The following is a 12,871-nucleotide window of genomic DNA, read 5'->3' on the forward strand; positions in this document are numbered from 1 at the left end:
TTATACTCTCATGGCTGCACAATAACCCTAAAATCCACATAAAATAAAAAGTCCATCCATCCATCCATATGTACATACGCCTGGAAATAATCTGCAATGCTAAAAATGATCATCTTTGCTAGTAGGACCATGGGAAATGAGTTTCTTCTTTGTATTTTCCCTTATTTTAAAGCTTAAAAAAAAGCATGTAATGCTTTTTAAATTGGAAAAATAAAATAAAGCTTTACGAAGAAAGGATTAGACATTCTGATAAGATTTGTAGCCCATTAACTCATTAGCTAATTAGGGTAGAACAAGCAGTGGGTAATTATTTGTTATTTCTGATATTTGGGAGACTGATTTTCCCTTGGGGAAAAAAAATGCCTTCTGCAGGAACTATGAATTAAAGTGAACAGTTCTTGAAAAGCCTACTCTTCTATCTTAGTTTGCCCAATTTAACTGGGACTAGATCCATCCAATAAGAAACACATTGAAGCAGGCTCAAATCTGGAACCCTACCCCTGCCCGCCTCTACCAGCTCCAGACACCCACTTTGAGGAAAGTGAACCTCCCACAGGTGCCAGGCCTTGACTCGTCTTTCCAGGAGAATAACACCTAGTAATGACAGCCACATTATTTTGTGACAAATGATGTCATCAGGATCACCAGGGATCATGGCACTCATTACCACGGGCCTCTGGATACAGTTAATGTTTTCTTAATTATCCCAAATAGCTGACCCTTTAAGATGTCTGGCTTCTGGCTTACCGCTGGATGACACGTTAGTCATCTACTGGAAGACGAAAAAGACAGCTTAACAGGCTAGACGGGCCGACACGGGGCCCATGGAAAATTACTAGGTAAAAGCAAAACCCTAACAATCATCTTTTCCCTCTACTCCACTTAAGGGGACCAAAGACCTGGTTAGGTTGGGCCACTCACAAAATGTTTTGGCTTTGAATGAGTTAAATTCAAAGTTTGAAATATGTTTTACATTTTAAAAAGCCTAAAGTTACCACATTTCCAATATACAACATTTGCTCGAAACTTTTGTCCATTTTGTGATGCTCCAAGGCCAGGAAGACAGTATTGATTATGATGCAGAGGGTGATGGCCAGCTCAGTAAAGGGGTCGGTCATCACGGTTCTCAGGGCCTTCTTAAAGCATAGCCAGCGGGGACTACAGTCCCACACGAGGTATTTGGATGCCAGGTTTTCCCCACATGGGAGGCAAGGCTCCTGGGATTTTTCTTGTTCTGGAGGAGAACGAAAGAGCAGTTGAGGAGTTATCTCTGAACCAGTCTGACTTCTCTCGGCCTGAATGCATTCCTTCCTCCCTCTTCCCCAGGGTCTCTTAAGATACAACATATCAGTCAAGAAGGGAACTGACTGGTGTAGCCAGAAAGGTTTCCCACATACAACTTTCATGCGATATAGTCAAGCACACTGAGTCTTTATGCTTGTATGGGGCATCTGGAAACTGGCTGCACAGTTAGAGCTACAGATGGGTAAGTAAATGCTCTCTCTCTCTCCCATGTGAATCCATGAGAGAGATAGACACAAGCCCAAATTATGCTCACTCAAGGCAGACGATGCTGACAGCTATAACCGGCCCCGGGAGCCCTCAGGGCTCAGGGGAAGGAGATAGATTCAGGCAGGGGCATCTACATGCTCTGAAACAAACAGCACTCTGTCAGCTGGTTGAGTTCAGGCCATAAAGCAGCTACACTTCTGAGTTCCATGGCACCATTTCAGGGACTCATGCTGTCCAAATGAGGTGATGCAATAGGCTCGAAAGGGCTAAGCCACCCATCTGACCCCGTCCTTACAGGGACTTGAGTCCTGCCCTTGAACAGCACGCCCCATCGCCCCCTTTAGTTGGATCCCTGTTACCAGCTGTTTATCAGGTCCAGATGGAGCCAGACTGTCTGCACATGTCTTCTACTGTCAATTCCAGATTCCTAAGTCTAACTTCAGTGACAACTGCTACCTACTGAAAACTTCTGTCTTATCTTCCTTTCCTGACTCTCATTTTCACTGAGACCTCCTATGACTGCCTGCCTAATCAGGAGGTTCTGTCTGCGCTCTTGGTCCCAAGACTAGCCAGTTCCCATACGACCCAAGTGCCAGCTCCGTGTGGGCCTACAGGGAAGACCCACTTCTTCCAAACCACTTTGTTCTATGTTCCAAAAAGGCACAGAAAAGTACTCTTCGTAAGAAGTACAGTGGGTTGCAGGGGTTTCTGTGGGGCTGAAGAGAGGGAGACTAGAAGGACATCATTGAAGTAGACTCTCCGTGGGCTGGGAGGCAGAACTTACCCTGCATAGTGATGGTCAGGATGCTGACAGCACTCAGTGCCCTCTGCCTTTGGAAGGGGTCGCTATGCTCTTCACGGAGGTCAACTGACAGGTTCTGGGACAGCCGTTTGGTTTGCTCTAGGAGGTGCGGCTATGAAAGAAAACATGGTGGACCTTCTAAGGGAAGGAGCTCATTCTCCTCAAAACTTGACAAACTACTTTGTTTCGATGCCACATGCAGCACAGATGTTCAATACCTTGTGTAGGTTGAGTCTTTTCAACATCATGGCATGACAAATTTTCAGTTTTCTTATTTTATATTTAATAAATACAGGAAGTATGGGTTGCCTACTCATGTCTTACGTATGCACATTTCTAGAGTCCTTCCTACAGAATTTTTTTCTTTCTCTGTGATTGATTCATTATCAACAAAGAGAGAACAAAATTTTACAAAAACTAATGAGCAACGGTTCAGGGTATGAAAGCAATAAAAAATCTAATTTGGAAACAATGTTTGTGAAAGGTGGAAGTGGGAGATAAATTTAGAAAGGTGGATTGAGGCCAGAAAGTTAAGTGTCTTGAACAGCTAGCTGCCTAAATAGATTTTGAAACAATAATTGAAAAGTACAGCCAAAATAAATATCACAAAGTGTATGTACTAAACCTCAAACACTCTCTCAGGCTGTTTCTAAGAACTTATTCACTCTACTTTACCTACAATTCTGAATTCTCTGGAGATTAAAGGACATAAACCTTCAGCTATCTGGAAAACTCAAGTATCCAACATGAGCTATTTTCCAAAAGTTCTGACCAACCAGGGCCCCAGAGGGAAATATCCTTTTGTGATAAGCTATTCTAAAGGCAGTGTGTGATCTTTCTATAACTATTTCCTATTCTACTTAAAGGGAAGACACTTTATACTAGGTGTGTCTGCGTCTTTGTGGAACAAGGAGAAATTTCCAAAATGTTAAAAATATGTATATATTTGCAGTCTCCTCAATATGCTGTGGTCTGACAGCAAAGAAGGCTCTAGAGCACCAGATGTTTCCATCACTGCAGCAGAGAATTGCTAACAGTGGGATGTGAAGTCCATCCGTCTACATCTGCAAAGGTCCCTCAACCCCCTTTCCCCACCCCATTCTCAGGTAGGCATACCCACTACATCTTCCTCCTACGTCAGGAAAGTGGCTCTAGCCATTATTCCTGGCCTCTGTCTTCAACATTTTTCCTTCTTCTGACTTCTTTCTCCACAATTAAACATGTTTAAACATCTCCCACCGTAATGATAAGAAGAACTTATTTTTTCGTACTGCACATTCCACCGCCTCCATATCTTCATTTCTGCATAGCTGCATTTCTGCATGCCAACTGGCTACTTGATATCCCTGCTTAGATGCCCATAGGTACCTCAAAACTAGCATGTCTAAAACTGAACTTGCCATCTTCCCCATCCCCAGAACATCTTGTCCTGTATCAGTAAATTACCCTTTATAAAGTCAGCCACCCAAGCTATCAACTGGGCATCATCCCCACCCCTCTACATTTAGTCAATTGCCAAATTTTATCTACTGTAGGTCACTGTAATCTGTTCATCTCTCTTTAACCTCCCTGCCCCAACCATAGTTTAAGCCATTGTCATCTCTTACTTGGGTTACTGCAACAACTTCCTAATTGGTTGACTCCAGTCTTGCCCTCCTCCAATCCTCTCTCTTCAATACACCCAGGATTTAAAAACATGTAAATCTGGTCATATCACCCTTTATCTTAAAACTTTTCAATGATGCTTAACCCCTTGCTCTCAAAAGGTGAATTCCTTAGCTTGGTTTTAAGACTTTTTGTGATGGCCCTATCTTACCACTATAGCTTCTTGCTTCTCACCCCTCCAACTTCCTCTCTCTCTCTCTCTCTCTCTCTCTCTCTCTCTCTCTCTCTCTCTCTCTCCCCCCCCCCCCCCAGGGTCATATTATCCTTCTATCCTTTGCTTCCAGGCCTTTGCCTTCACATGTTGTTCTCTCTTTCTGTAGTGCTCCCTTCTTTCTTTTGCCTATGAATTCATCCGTTAACCTTAGAACTGCTTCCCCTGGGAACTCTATTCTAATCTACTGCTCTCCCCGCAAACCCCACCAAATCTGGTTGGTTGTCTGAAGCGGACGCTGTTGTTGGCCCCATTCTATATCCTTGGGTTTTACCCGAGGGCTTTCTCTGGTGACCCGAACCCCCTCTGCCCTAATGCACAGCAAGTCAGAAGTCATACAGGAAAAATATTGCCTCCTGACCCCAGCAGTCTTTAACTAATGATGGACCAAAGTCGGTGTATAAATACTCCAGTGCCCACAGTCCAGGGAGGTTAAGCACTGACTGGCTTGATCATGCACCCCGATTGGCCACCTTGTCCCCCATGCATCACTCTTTCCTCCCTTCTCAGTACTTCCTGGGATCACTTTCTAAGTAATCTACTTGCACGCTAACATCTCAGCAAATGCTGTGGGAGAACTAAGACATTGCTGTGTGCTCCCACAGCATTTATCATGTCAGTCATCACACTGAGTAGTAACTGACTCCTCATTAGTGTGTCTTCGTCATCAATCGTTTGTCTTACACATCTTGTGTATCCCCAGTACCTACCCCAGGGCTAAGCAGAGAGCAAACACTGTCAGACAGATAGATGTTTAAATGACTGTAAATAAATGGGTCACTGAATAGACACAGGGAGGCAGGAAAGTCTGTGCAAATGGAGGAGTGGATAATGAGTAAATGAATGAATGAATCCTTTCAATTAGATTGACGACTTGACCTAGGCCCCTGAACAGTGATATGGTATCATTAATTCCTTGGCCAATACTTACTTTTATTGGGGTATCTTCATCAGAATCTGATACTGGAACCTGTTCTTTCCCAGACTCTCTGAAAAAAAAGGACTTCCTTTTCTTAGTACCAAATAGTTTTCTCTTCTTTGGGGAAAAAGATGATGCTTCGAGGGAATTCAGCGAACTTCTGTCAATTCCCATGGCAACCAGAGCCTTAGAAAGTGAAAAAGGCAATTAATGAATGGATTGTACCTCCCCATCAAACACTGCAAATGACCTTGACCTTAGTGAGCATTCTCTCCTTTTTTCTGGTAGCATGGCACCATGTACATTGCTCATCACCTATCTGGAGTATGCTAGCTTTGTCATCATTTATCTGGGGAACATGTTTCATTTGTCCATAAGAATGCAGCTCTAAAGGCGGGGGCACTCTCATATCTCTGTATTACTAACCTTTACACAATATCCAGTATGTGTCAGGCACCGAATAAATGTTTGTGTGTGATGATGCAGAGAATAAGCACTTAACAATGGACTCCCCCCAACAAATCTCTGTGGAGGGTGAGAAAATGTATTAAACATGGTCCCTGCCCTGAAAAGCTTAGACTTGAACGGGAAAAATATAAAGATATCCTGGAGCAGAGCCTCGATTTACGTGTGTGTGTGTGTATGTGTGTGTGTGTGTGTGTGTGTGTGTTATCCTCTAGCCAGCAATTTGGAATCTATCTTCGAAGGCCCAGGTTTCAGAAGGTGGAAGAGCAACAAACCTGAGAGTTTCCTGTTCTCCACAGCCCTCTGCCTGGACATCTTAGGGAGACACAGCAGCAGAGCCAGTCTGCAAGGGGCTTCAATTTGCAGAAAAGCCTGAGCCTCAGGAGTGCCTCATGGCCTCTGGAGTGCCCATACGCAGAGCCCACTGTCTGACGCCACCAGCCCATACCTCCTTCTCCTCCTTTAACAGCTGCTGGGCTTCCTGGAACATCTTCTCTTTGGCCTCTGTTTCTGCAGCTACGTTCCTGTTCTGCTCCTCATAGGCCATGGTGACCACAGCCAGGGTTAAGTTCACCAAGTAGAAAGAGCCCAGGAAGATGACCACCACAAAGAAGAAAACTGCGAAGGGGCCCGAGGTGCGCAAGGTCTGCAAGGGACAGAGCACAGGCCTCAGAGGCCTTCTTCCACGGAGGGCCGAGAGCCACTTCACACAGAAATGGCTCAGCTGCCTGTAGCCTCATCTACCACCTTCCCAGTCCCCCAGGGACTCGGGATGCGTCTCTCAGGGAGGATATGCCACCTATACGTTCCCATGGAAGTCTCGGTGACTTTACTATGATTTCCTCCAGAGCATTTGCATTTTAAAATTAAAAGGGCAAGAGTAATAGCAATGCTTCATGAAAACTAAAGCGCTCATGGTGAGACTTCAGGCAGTAGGGAATTAGGAGAGCTGTAATATTTCTAGGAAGAGGGAAGGTTTATGCACTATTCTTCTAGATATCGTGTTCATAATTTTTTTGGATGTTTCTAACAGAATTTCTAAAGTGGAATTTGACAGTATGACTGTTAAGAATGAGGAATAAATGACAAAGGTGGAGAACAGATGGTAGGTTATAAATAAATAATAGCCAGGTATGTGTGGTGGGGGGCGGGGGGAGGTAATAAGAAAAGAAGATAACCTGTCGATAAAGCTTCTCCCAGGAATCTTGGGTCATAAGCCGGAACATGGCAAGAAAAGACCAGCCAAAATTGTCAAAATTTGTATAGCCATAGTCAGGGTTGGTTTTGGTGTGGCTGCATGTTGATGTGTTAAGACAGGCACTAGATATGGGAAACAAGGGAACAGAGACAGAATGACATTCCATACAGCCCAGCTTCCATTTTCCCCCTCGTGGCACTGGTTCTTCCAAGGGCCATGTTCTCACACCACAAAGTCCCGGGTGAAGAGAGTATTTGTAGGGTGGCCACCCCCCGTCTGCCAAGCCACCCAGCCTATACCTTAATGTGGGCACCCACTGACTCTTTCCAAGTTGATTGATTAATAATTTCATATTTTCAGTTTTTTCATTGAAAAATGAAGTGCAGTGACAGAGTGAGCAATAACCAGTAGAAAAGGGCACCCAGTAACTATGTCCTCCTCTCTCCCACTTCCTAGAAGCAGCAGTTGAAGTTACTTTTGTAACTTTCCAGAAGTCTCCTCTGAATATAGAAGCACACATCTACGTCAACAACATGGTCTGTAATACGGAAATGGGAGAGTTCTTTAAGCACTGTCATGCACCTTCCTCTTTTCTCGGAACAATATAGCTTAAAGGTTTTTCCTTATCAGCATACGGGGAGACAGCTCATTTCTTTTCATGTCTTACAGTCCTATCATTTCTCTAACTGCTTTGAGAGTAACGAATATTTCCATTTCAGTTGTTAACAGTCATTTGGCTTTACAAACAGTTGGGTTTTAGTCTACAAACTATGGGCATCTTGCACACAAGGCTTTGTCCGCATCACCAAAGCACAAAGCATCAAGTGTATCTATATGATATACTAAGCATATGTAACTTCATAATTTTTAATAGAAAATATTTATCGAAGTAATACCTGGGTGTGATTTTAAAAATCACATGGCAATGAACACCCTTCCATCATTTTTTAACCATCATTTACACATCCCCAATTCAGTAACTTTTAACTCTTTTACAGCCACATCACTAAACATAATGCTTATACTGATATTTGATTTATCAATTTTAGTCATTGTTGATTAACGCTCTGCTATGGTAGTGAATCTCATCCCACTGCATCACACTTATATCATTCTTCATAGAGAAATACTGTGGTCTGTATTGATGGCTCTTCTGGCTTGAATACATTTTTTCTTGGTGCTTACGTATTGTTCTTTCCAAGTTTTTTTACTCCCTCATTTTTCTGGAGCAAATCTCAAATAGCTTCTTCAGAAGATTGGGTGATCTTTGCATATATGAATGTAACTTTATTCTACCTTCACAGTTGATTGATAGTTTGGCCAGAAATAGATTTCTGGGTTGAAAATCATTTTTCCTTAAATATATGAAGACACTGCTCAGCTATTGTCCTGTGTTGCTGGTGGGAATTCTGATGTCGTGTTGATTTTGGTTCCTTTGTGGATGACCTACTTTTTCTCTTTGGTTTTAAGGTCTTTTCCCCCAAACGTTCTGAAATGGCGTGATCCTGAACTTGACATAATCCCTTTTCATTCATTGTGTTGGGCAGTTTATGGGACTCTAAGGGACTTGCATCCTTAATCCCAGGGAAATTCTCTGTATTATTTCTTTGCTAATTTCTTCCCTTTTGTTTCTCTGTGCTTTATTTCTAGAATTCTTACTTCATCAAAAGTGGGAACTTCTGGCTTGATATTTATTCTCACATTTTCTGTCTCTGTCTTTGGTTGCTATTTTCTGGGCTACTTCAAGTTTATCTTTTAATTCTACTATTGGTTTTTTTTTTTGTAATCATATTACCAAAAAAGATCTTCCTTGTTCTTTGACAGTTCCTTTATCAAAACAAGCTATTTTTGTTTTTATGTATACAATATCTCTTTAAATTTCACCACAGACCCTATTTAAAGTTTTAAAAGCCCTTGGTTCTTGTTTTGTCCATAGTCCTTACGAACTGAATGTCTGTCCCCTCCAAATCATATGTTGAAATCATAACCCCTAATGTGATGGTATTAAGATGTGGGACCTTTGGGAGTAATTAGGTCATGGGGGTGGAGCATTTATAAAAGAGACCCAAAGAGAGCTCTTTAGCCCTCTTTCCATCATGTGAGGATACAAGAAGAAGACAGCCGTCTACAACATGGAAGAGGCCCCTCACTAGAACCCAACCATACTGGTGCCCTGATCTTAGACTTCAGTCTCCAGAACTGTGAGGAATAAATGTATTGTTTATAAGCCACCCAGTCTGTGGGATTTTGTTATAGCAGTTTGAACTAAGACGAGGATTACTTTTTGTGTTTCTTCATCTTGGCATCTTTTATGCCAAAGGCTTTCTTCAGTTGCCTGGTAAGCCTGGGCTTTCAGTCACATTTAATCCGAGGTCCTAACAAGCTGACTGGGCATCGGCTTGATGTGCAGAGTGGGATTTGGTCGGTGGTAGGTTTTTGCTTTACGAAGACTTAGAAAAAAGACATCCCAGTAGACCTCGATGAAATTCTGTGATGTTTCAGTGCCCTTATCTTCCTTATTGGGAAGGAACTTATTGGGACTGAATCTACCACAATACTTCATTTCCCTCATTTTCTGGTCACCATTCAAAATAAGCTTATTTTGCCCAATCTCCCACTCTCTGGATATGCCTTCCCATCAACCTATACAGGAGATTAAGTCTCTTCTCCATTGTTCCCATCTCAGGCATCACCAGTCACTCACACTAGAAACAAAAGGAACACCTATAATAGTTTTCTGTCCTCTGCACTTCCCACCACTACCTTAAGTGGGCATGTGCGTACATATAGACACGCAAACACTCCTCTCTAATTCACGAGTCTTGTTCTTTCCGTTTGCTCAGTATCTTTGGAATTTATCCATCCACTTCTTTTCATCTCCACTGTACAGCTTCATGACTCTTCTCTGTACTAACATAGACTCCTAATTGTCTGCCTCGTCTACTCTATCCTTAATTCTCCTCATACCGTGTTTCCCTAAAAATAAGACCTAGCTGGACAATCAGCTCTAATGTGTCTTTTGGAGCAAAAATTAATATAAGACCTAGTCTTATTTTACTATGAGACCAGGTCCTATATAACATAACATAACATAACATAACATAACATAACATAACATAACATAACATAACATAACACCGGGTCTTATACTAATTTTTGCTTCAAAAGATGTATTAGAGCTGATTGTCCGGCTAGGTCTTATTTTCAGGGATACACAATAGCAGCCATAGTGACTTTTAAAAATATCTAATCTGCTCAAGTCTTGTGTCCTTTGTGATCAAGGTCAAAATCCTTGGCACTGATGGACTACTAAGTCCTGCATGGCTGGTTCCTGTCTCCTGCCCTTCTGCATAACAAGCTGCTGGGCTTCTTACCATCCCCAACATGACCCAACGCCTTTGCCTTTGCTATTTCTACTGGATGATATTATTTTCTCGATCTCCTCACCTACCCAAGTTTTCCACTCATGCTTCAGATCCACGTTGTAGTGACCAGTTCGTTAGTCCTCAGGGAAGGAGAAAGTGAGCAAAGATTGAAAACCAGGCCTGGGCCCTGAACACAACACAGCCTGTCTGGGAAAGTGACCTTGGATCTGCCATCTCTTTGAAAACTGCCATGTTATTATCAGTGTGGAAGGACGCTGGAGTTGGTTTACTATAAAACTCCTGAGATTTAAGACTATACCTACACTGAGAGAAATGTGACTGTGACAGAAGCTTAGAGATATAAGGACACTATAAAGACCAGTTGGAAACTAAGGCTGCTGCTTCTGTGTTTCTAGGTGGCCCACTCCACCTTGGATTTTACCTACAGTAACCATACCTGCCTTGCGTGGATGAGGAGTCAAAGAAACACTGTATGTGACAGCTGTTGGGTCCCTCATTAAATTAAAACACCGTGGGTGCAGTATGTCTTGTTAAGGATCACTCTAGAGATCTCAATAAATCTTGTATGAGGTTAAAGCCTATTATATCTTGTGAGTTTGATCTAATCTGAATCTGTGACCACCATAAGTGGCATTAGAGAAGCCTTCCCTAATTTTACAGACAGAGTTATAACCCCTGTTATCTCTCTCAGTATCTGCACATCTCTTATAACACTCATCACACTTTCAAAGATTTACTCTATATCTCTCTTCACTGCGAAATGTCATCTGAAGAAGGCAGAGCTCCCTTGTTCATACTTAGTTCCTTGGGTCTAACACAGAGCTTGGCACACTGTAGCCCTTGGTACCTACGTGTTATTGAGGAATGACTGTCGTCTATTTCATCATAGTGCTTAGCATATTACCTTAATTTGAAATACACTCAATAAATCTTCACTGAATTGAGTCTCTCACCACAGAGAGCACTGGTATGCTTGATGAAGGAAAGGCATCCCCAAAGGGCCAGAGAGTTACCAGTTGTTGGGATGAATGTGGAAGAACCCACATACAACTGTGTACCTGATTAGAGGCAGTGGTAGGTAACAGATCAGCAAACAGAAGAAGCATGCTCAGATGGCTTTGCACCAGGGTGATGCACTGGGCAGGAAACAAGAACTTCATGGGCTCTCAATCCGAATATCCTTTCTTACCTTTGAAAGTCTTGAATAGCCACTCTATTGAGTCAAAATTTCACATTTCAGTAGGTTTCTGATAAGTTACAAATTCAACATAATTCGGGGGAGAAAGCTGCTCTAAACACTTGGAAATAATTTTTAATTTAATAACGCATGTCTAAACTTGCTTCAACACATGAAATATTCAGTACTGTTTCACAACTAACATCACTGCTTCCACAAGTCATTAGATGAAGACTGTTGGCCACGTCCCTTTGAAAGGTCTAGAGTCGCTCTGCTTGGGAGACAAATGGAGAGCATAAGCTCCTTACCTTGTACCCAACCAGGTGCCACAGAGTCTGAATTCAGTGGAACTTTTCTTTTCAAAACAATAGTCTGAGAAGAAAAGAATCATAAATTCAGATAAAAAAACAAACCACTGAAATGAAGGAGAATTGCAAATATGTCAGATGACGCAGAACCCTCTAAAATGCTCAGTGTGGGTGTCCAGAGAGGAAGCAGAGCCTACACCATTCGAAGGAGCAGGAGAAAAGGAGGGAAAGGAAAAAGGAAAAAGGAAAAAGGAGAAGGAGGAGGAGGAGGAGAAAGCAGTGACACGGCCACCATTTTGCCTTTCAGTACAGAAAACTGAACTACTGTCCACCTGCCAGAGAAGATAGACACGGGCTCAGCCCATGAGCAGCTCATAAACCAAGACAGACACGGGAAAAGTGTAGCCATGTGAGATTCAGGACACATGCAACTGGCCTAGGGTCAACCTTAATGTGGAGAGGGTGCCGTGTAGAAAGAAGTGATTTCATTGGAGAAAATACTGGGGTTGGGGGCTGGGAAGTTGCTGGTTCCCTTTGGCCAAAACCCAGGCATTCGGAAGACTTTTGCAAAAAAAAGAAAAAAAGTGGACAGAAATCTAGGTGGGAAAGGAGGGGAGCTAACACTGTTCTTGAGGATGTGACCCAAAGAATAAGGCAGGTCTCTAGGACATGCACCTGCCTGCGTGAGAACCCTGGAAGGATAAAGTCATCTCTTGCTCCTAAAAGACTCTGTAATGCAGGTTGTAGATAGTATGAGAGGGGATAAAACAAAGTGAACCACGCACAAACCAAGGAATAAAAGGTGGGATATTTACCGTCAACTTTACTGTGATTCTCACAGCTCTTGTGGACACATATCTGGTTTAGATTTCCCATGAAGAGCTGCTGACCTACCAGGGCGAAGATGCTGAGGCAAAAGAGAGTCAGGATCATCACGTCGACAAGCTTCTTCACAGAGCGCAGCAAAGCCCCCACAATGACCTTCAGACCTGAGGAGGAGGACAGGTGTGGGGAGAAGCGCCCGCTCACACACACCAAACACCGGCAGAGGGCAGATCCAGGAGGGAGCAGCCAATGCCTCGGAAGCTGTCCTCGTGCAGCTTGGAGTTGGAAACTGGCCTGGCCTAGGATTCTGATGCCATGAGTTCTAGTTCCAACTCTGTGCCTCACAAGTCGTGCCTCACCAAGGTGGTCCACCTGGCTAGGACTCGGCTTCCTCACCCCTGCC

The 12,871-nt window shown here is 43.1% G+C and overlaps 1 protein-coding gene across 1 annotated transcript in view; it reads right to left on the minus strand.

Annotated features, from left to right (window-relative positions):
- SCN11A (sodium voltage-gated channel alpha subunit 11) overlaps positions 1-12,871 on the minus strand; it is a gene marked incomplete at its 5' end in the record, with an annotated part of 68,569 nt that overhangs the window by 39,582 nt on the left and 16,116 nt on the right. The window contains 7 exons of the mRNA XM_081072929.1: positions 996-1,234; positions 2,297-2,426; positions 5,122-5,295; positions 6,023-6,220; positions 6,753-6,894; positions 11,644-11,707; positions 12,459-12,632. Of these exons, the coding sequence (XP_080929055.1) occupies positions 996-1,234; positions 2,297-2,426; positions 5,122-5,295; positions 6,023-6,220; positions 6,753-6,894; positions 11,644-11,707; positions 12,459-12,632 (1,121 nt within the window). The remainder of the gene's footprint in view (positions 1-995; positions 1,235-2,296; positions 2,427-5,121; positions 5,296-6,022; positions 6,221-6,752; positions 6,895-11,643; positions 11,708-12,458; positions 12,633-12,871) is intronic.

This window comes from Rhinolophus hipposideros, assembly GCF_964194185.1.
Source record: "Rhinolophus hipposideros genome assembly, chromosome: 14".
NCBI lineage: Eukaryota > Metazoa > Chordata > Mammalia > Chiroptera > Rhinolophidae > Rhinolophus > Rhinolophus hipposideros.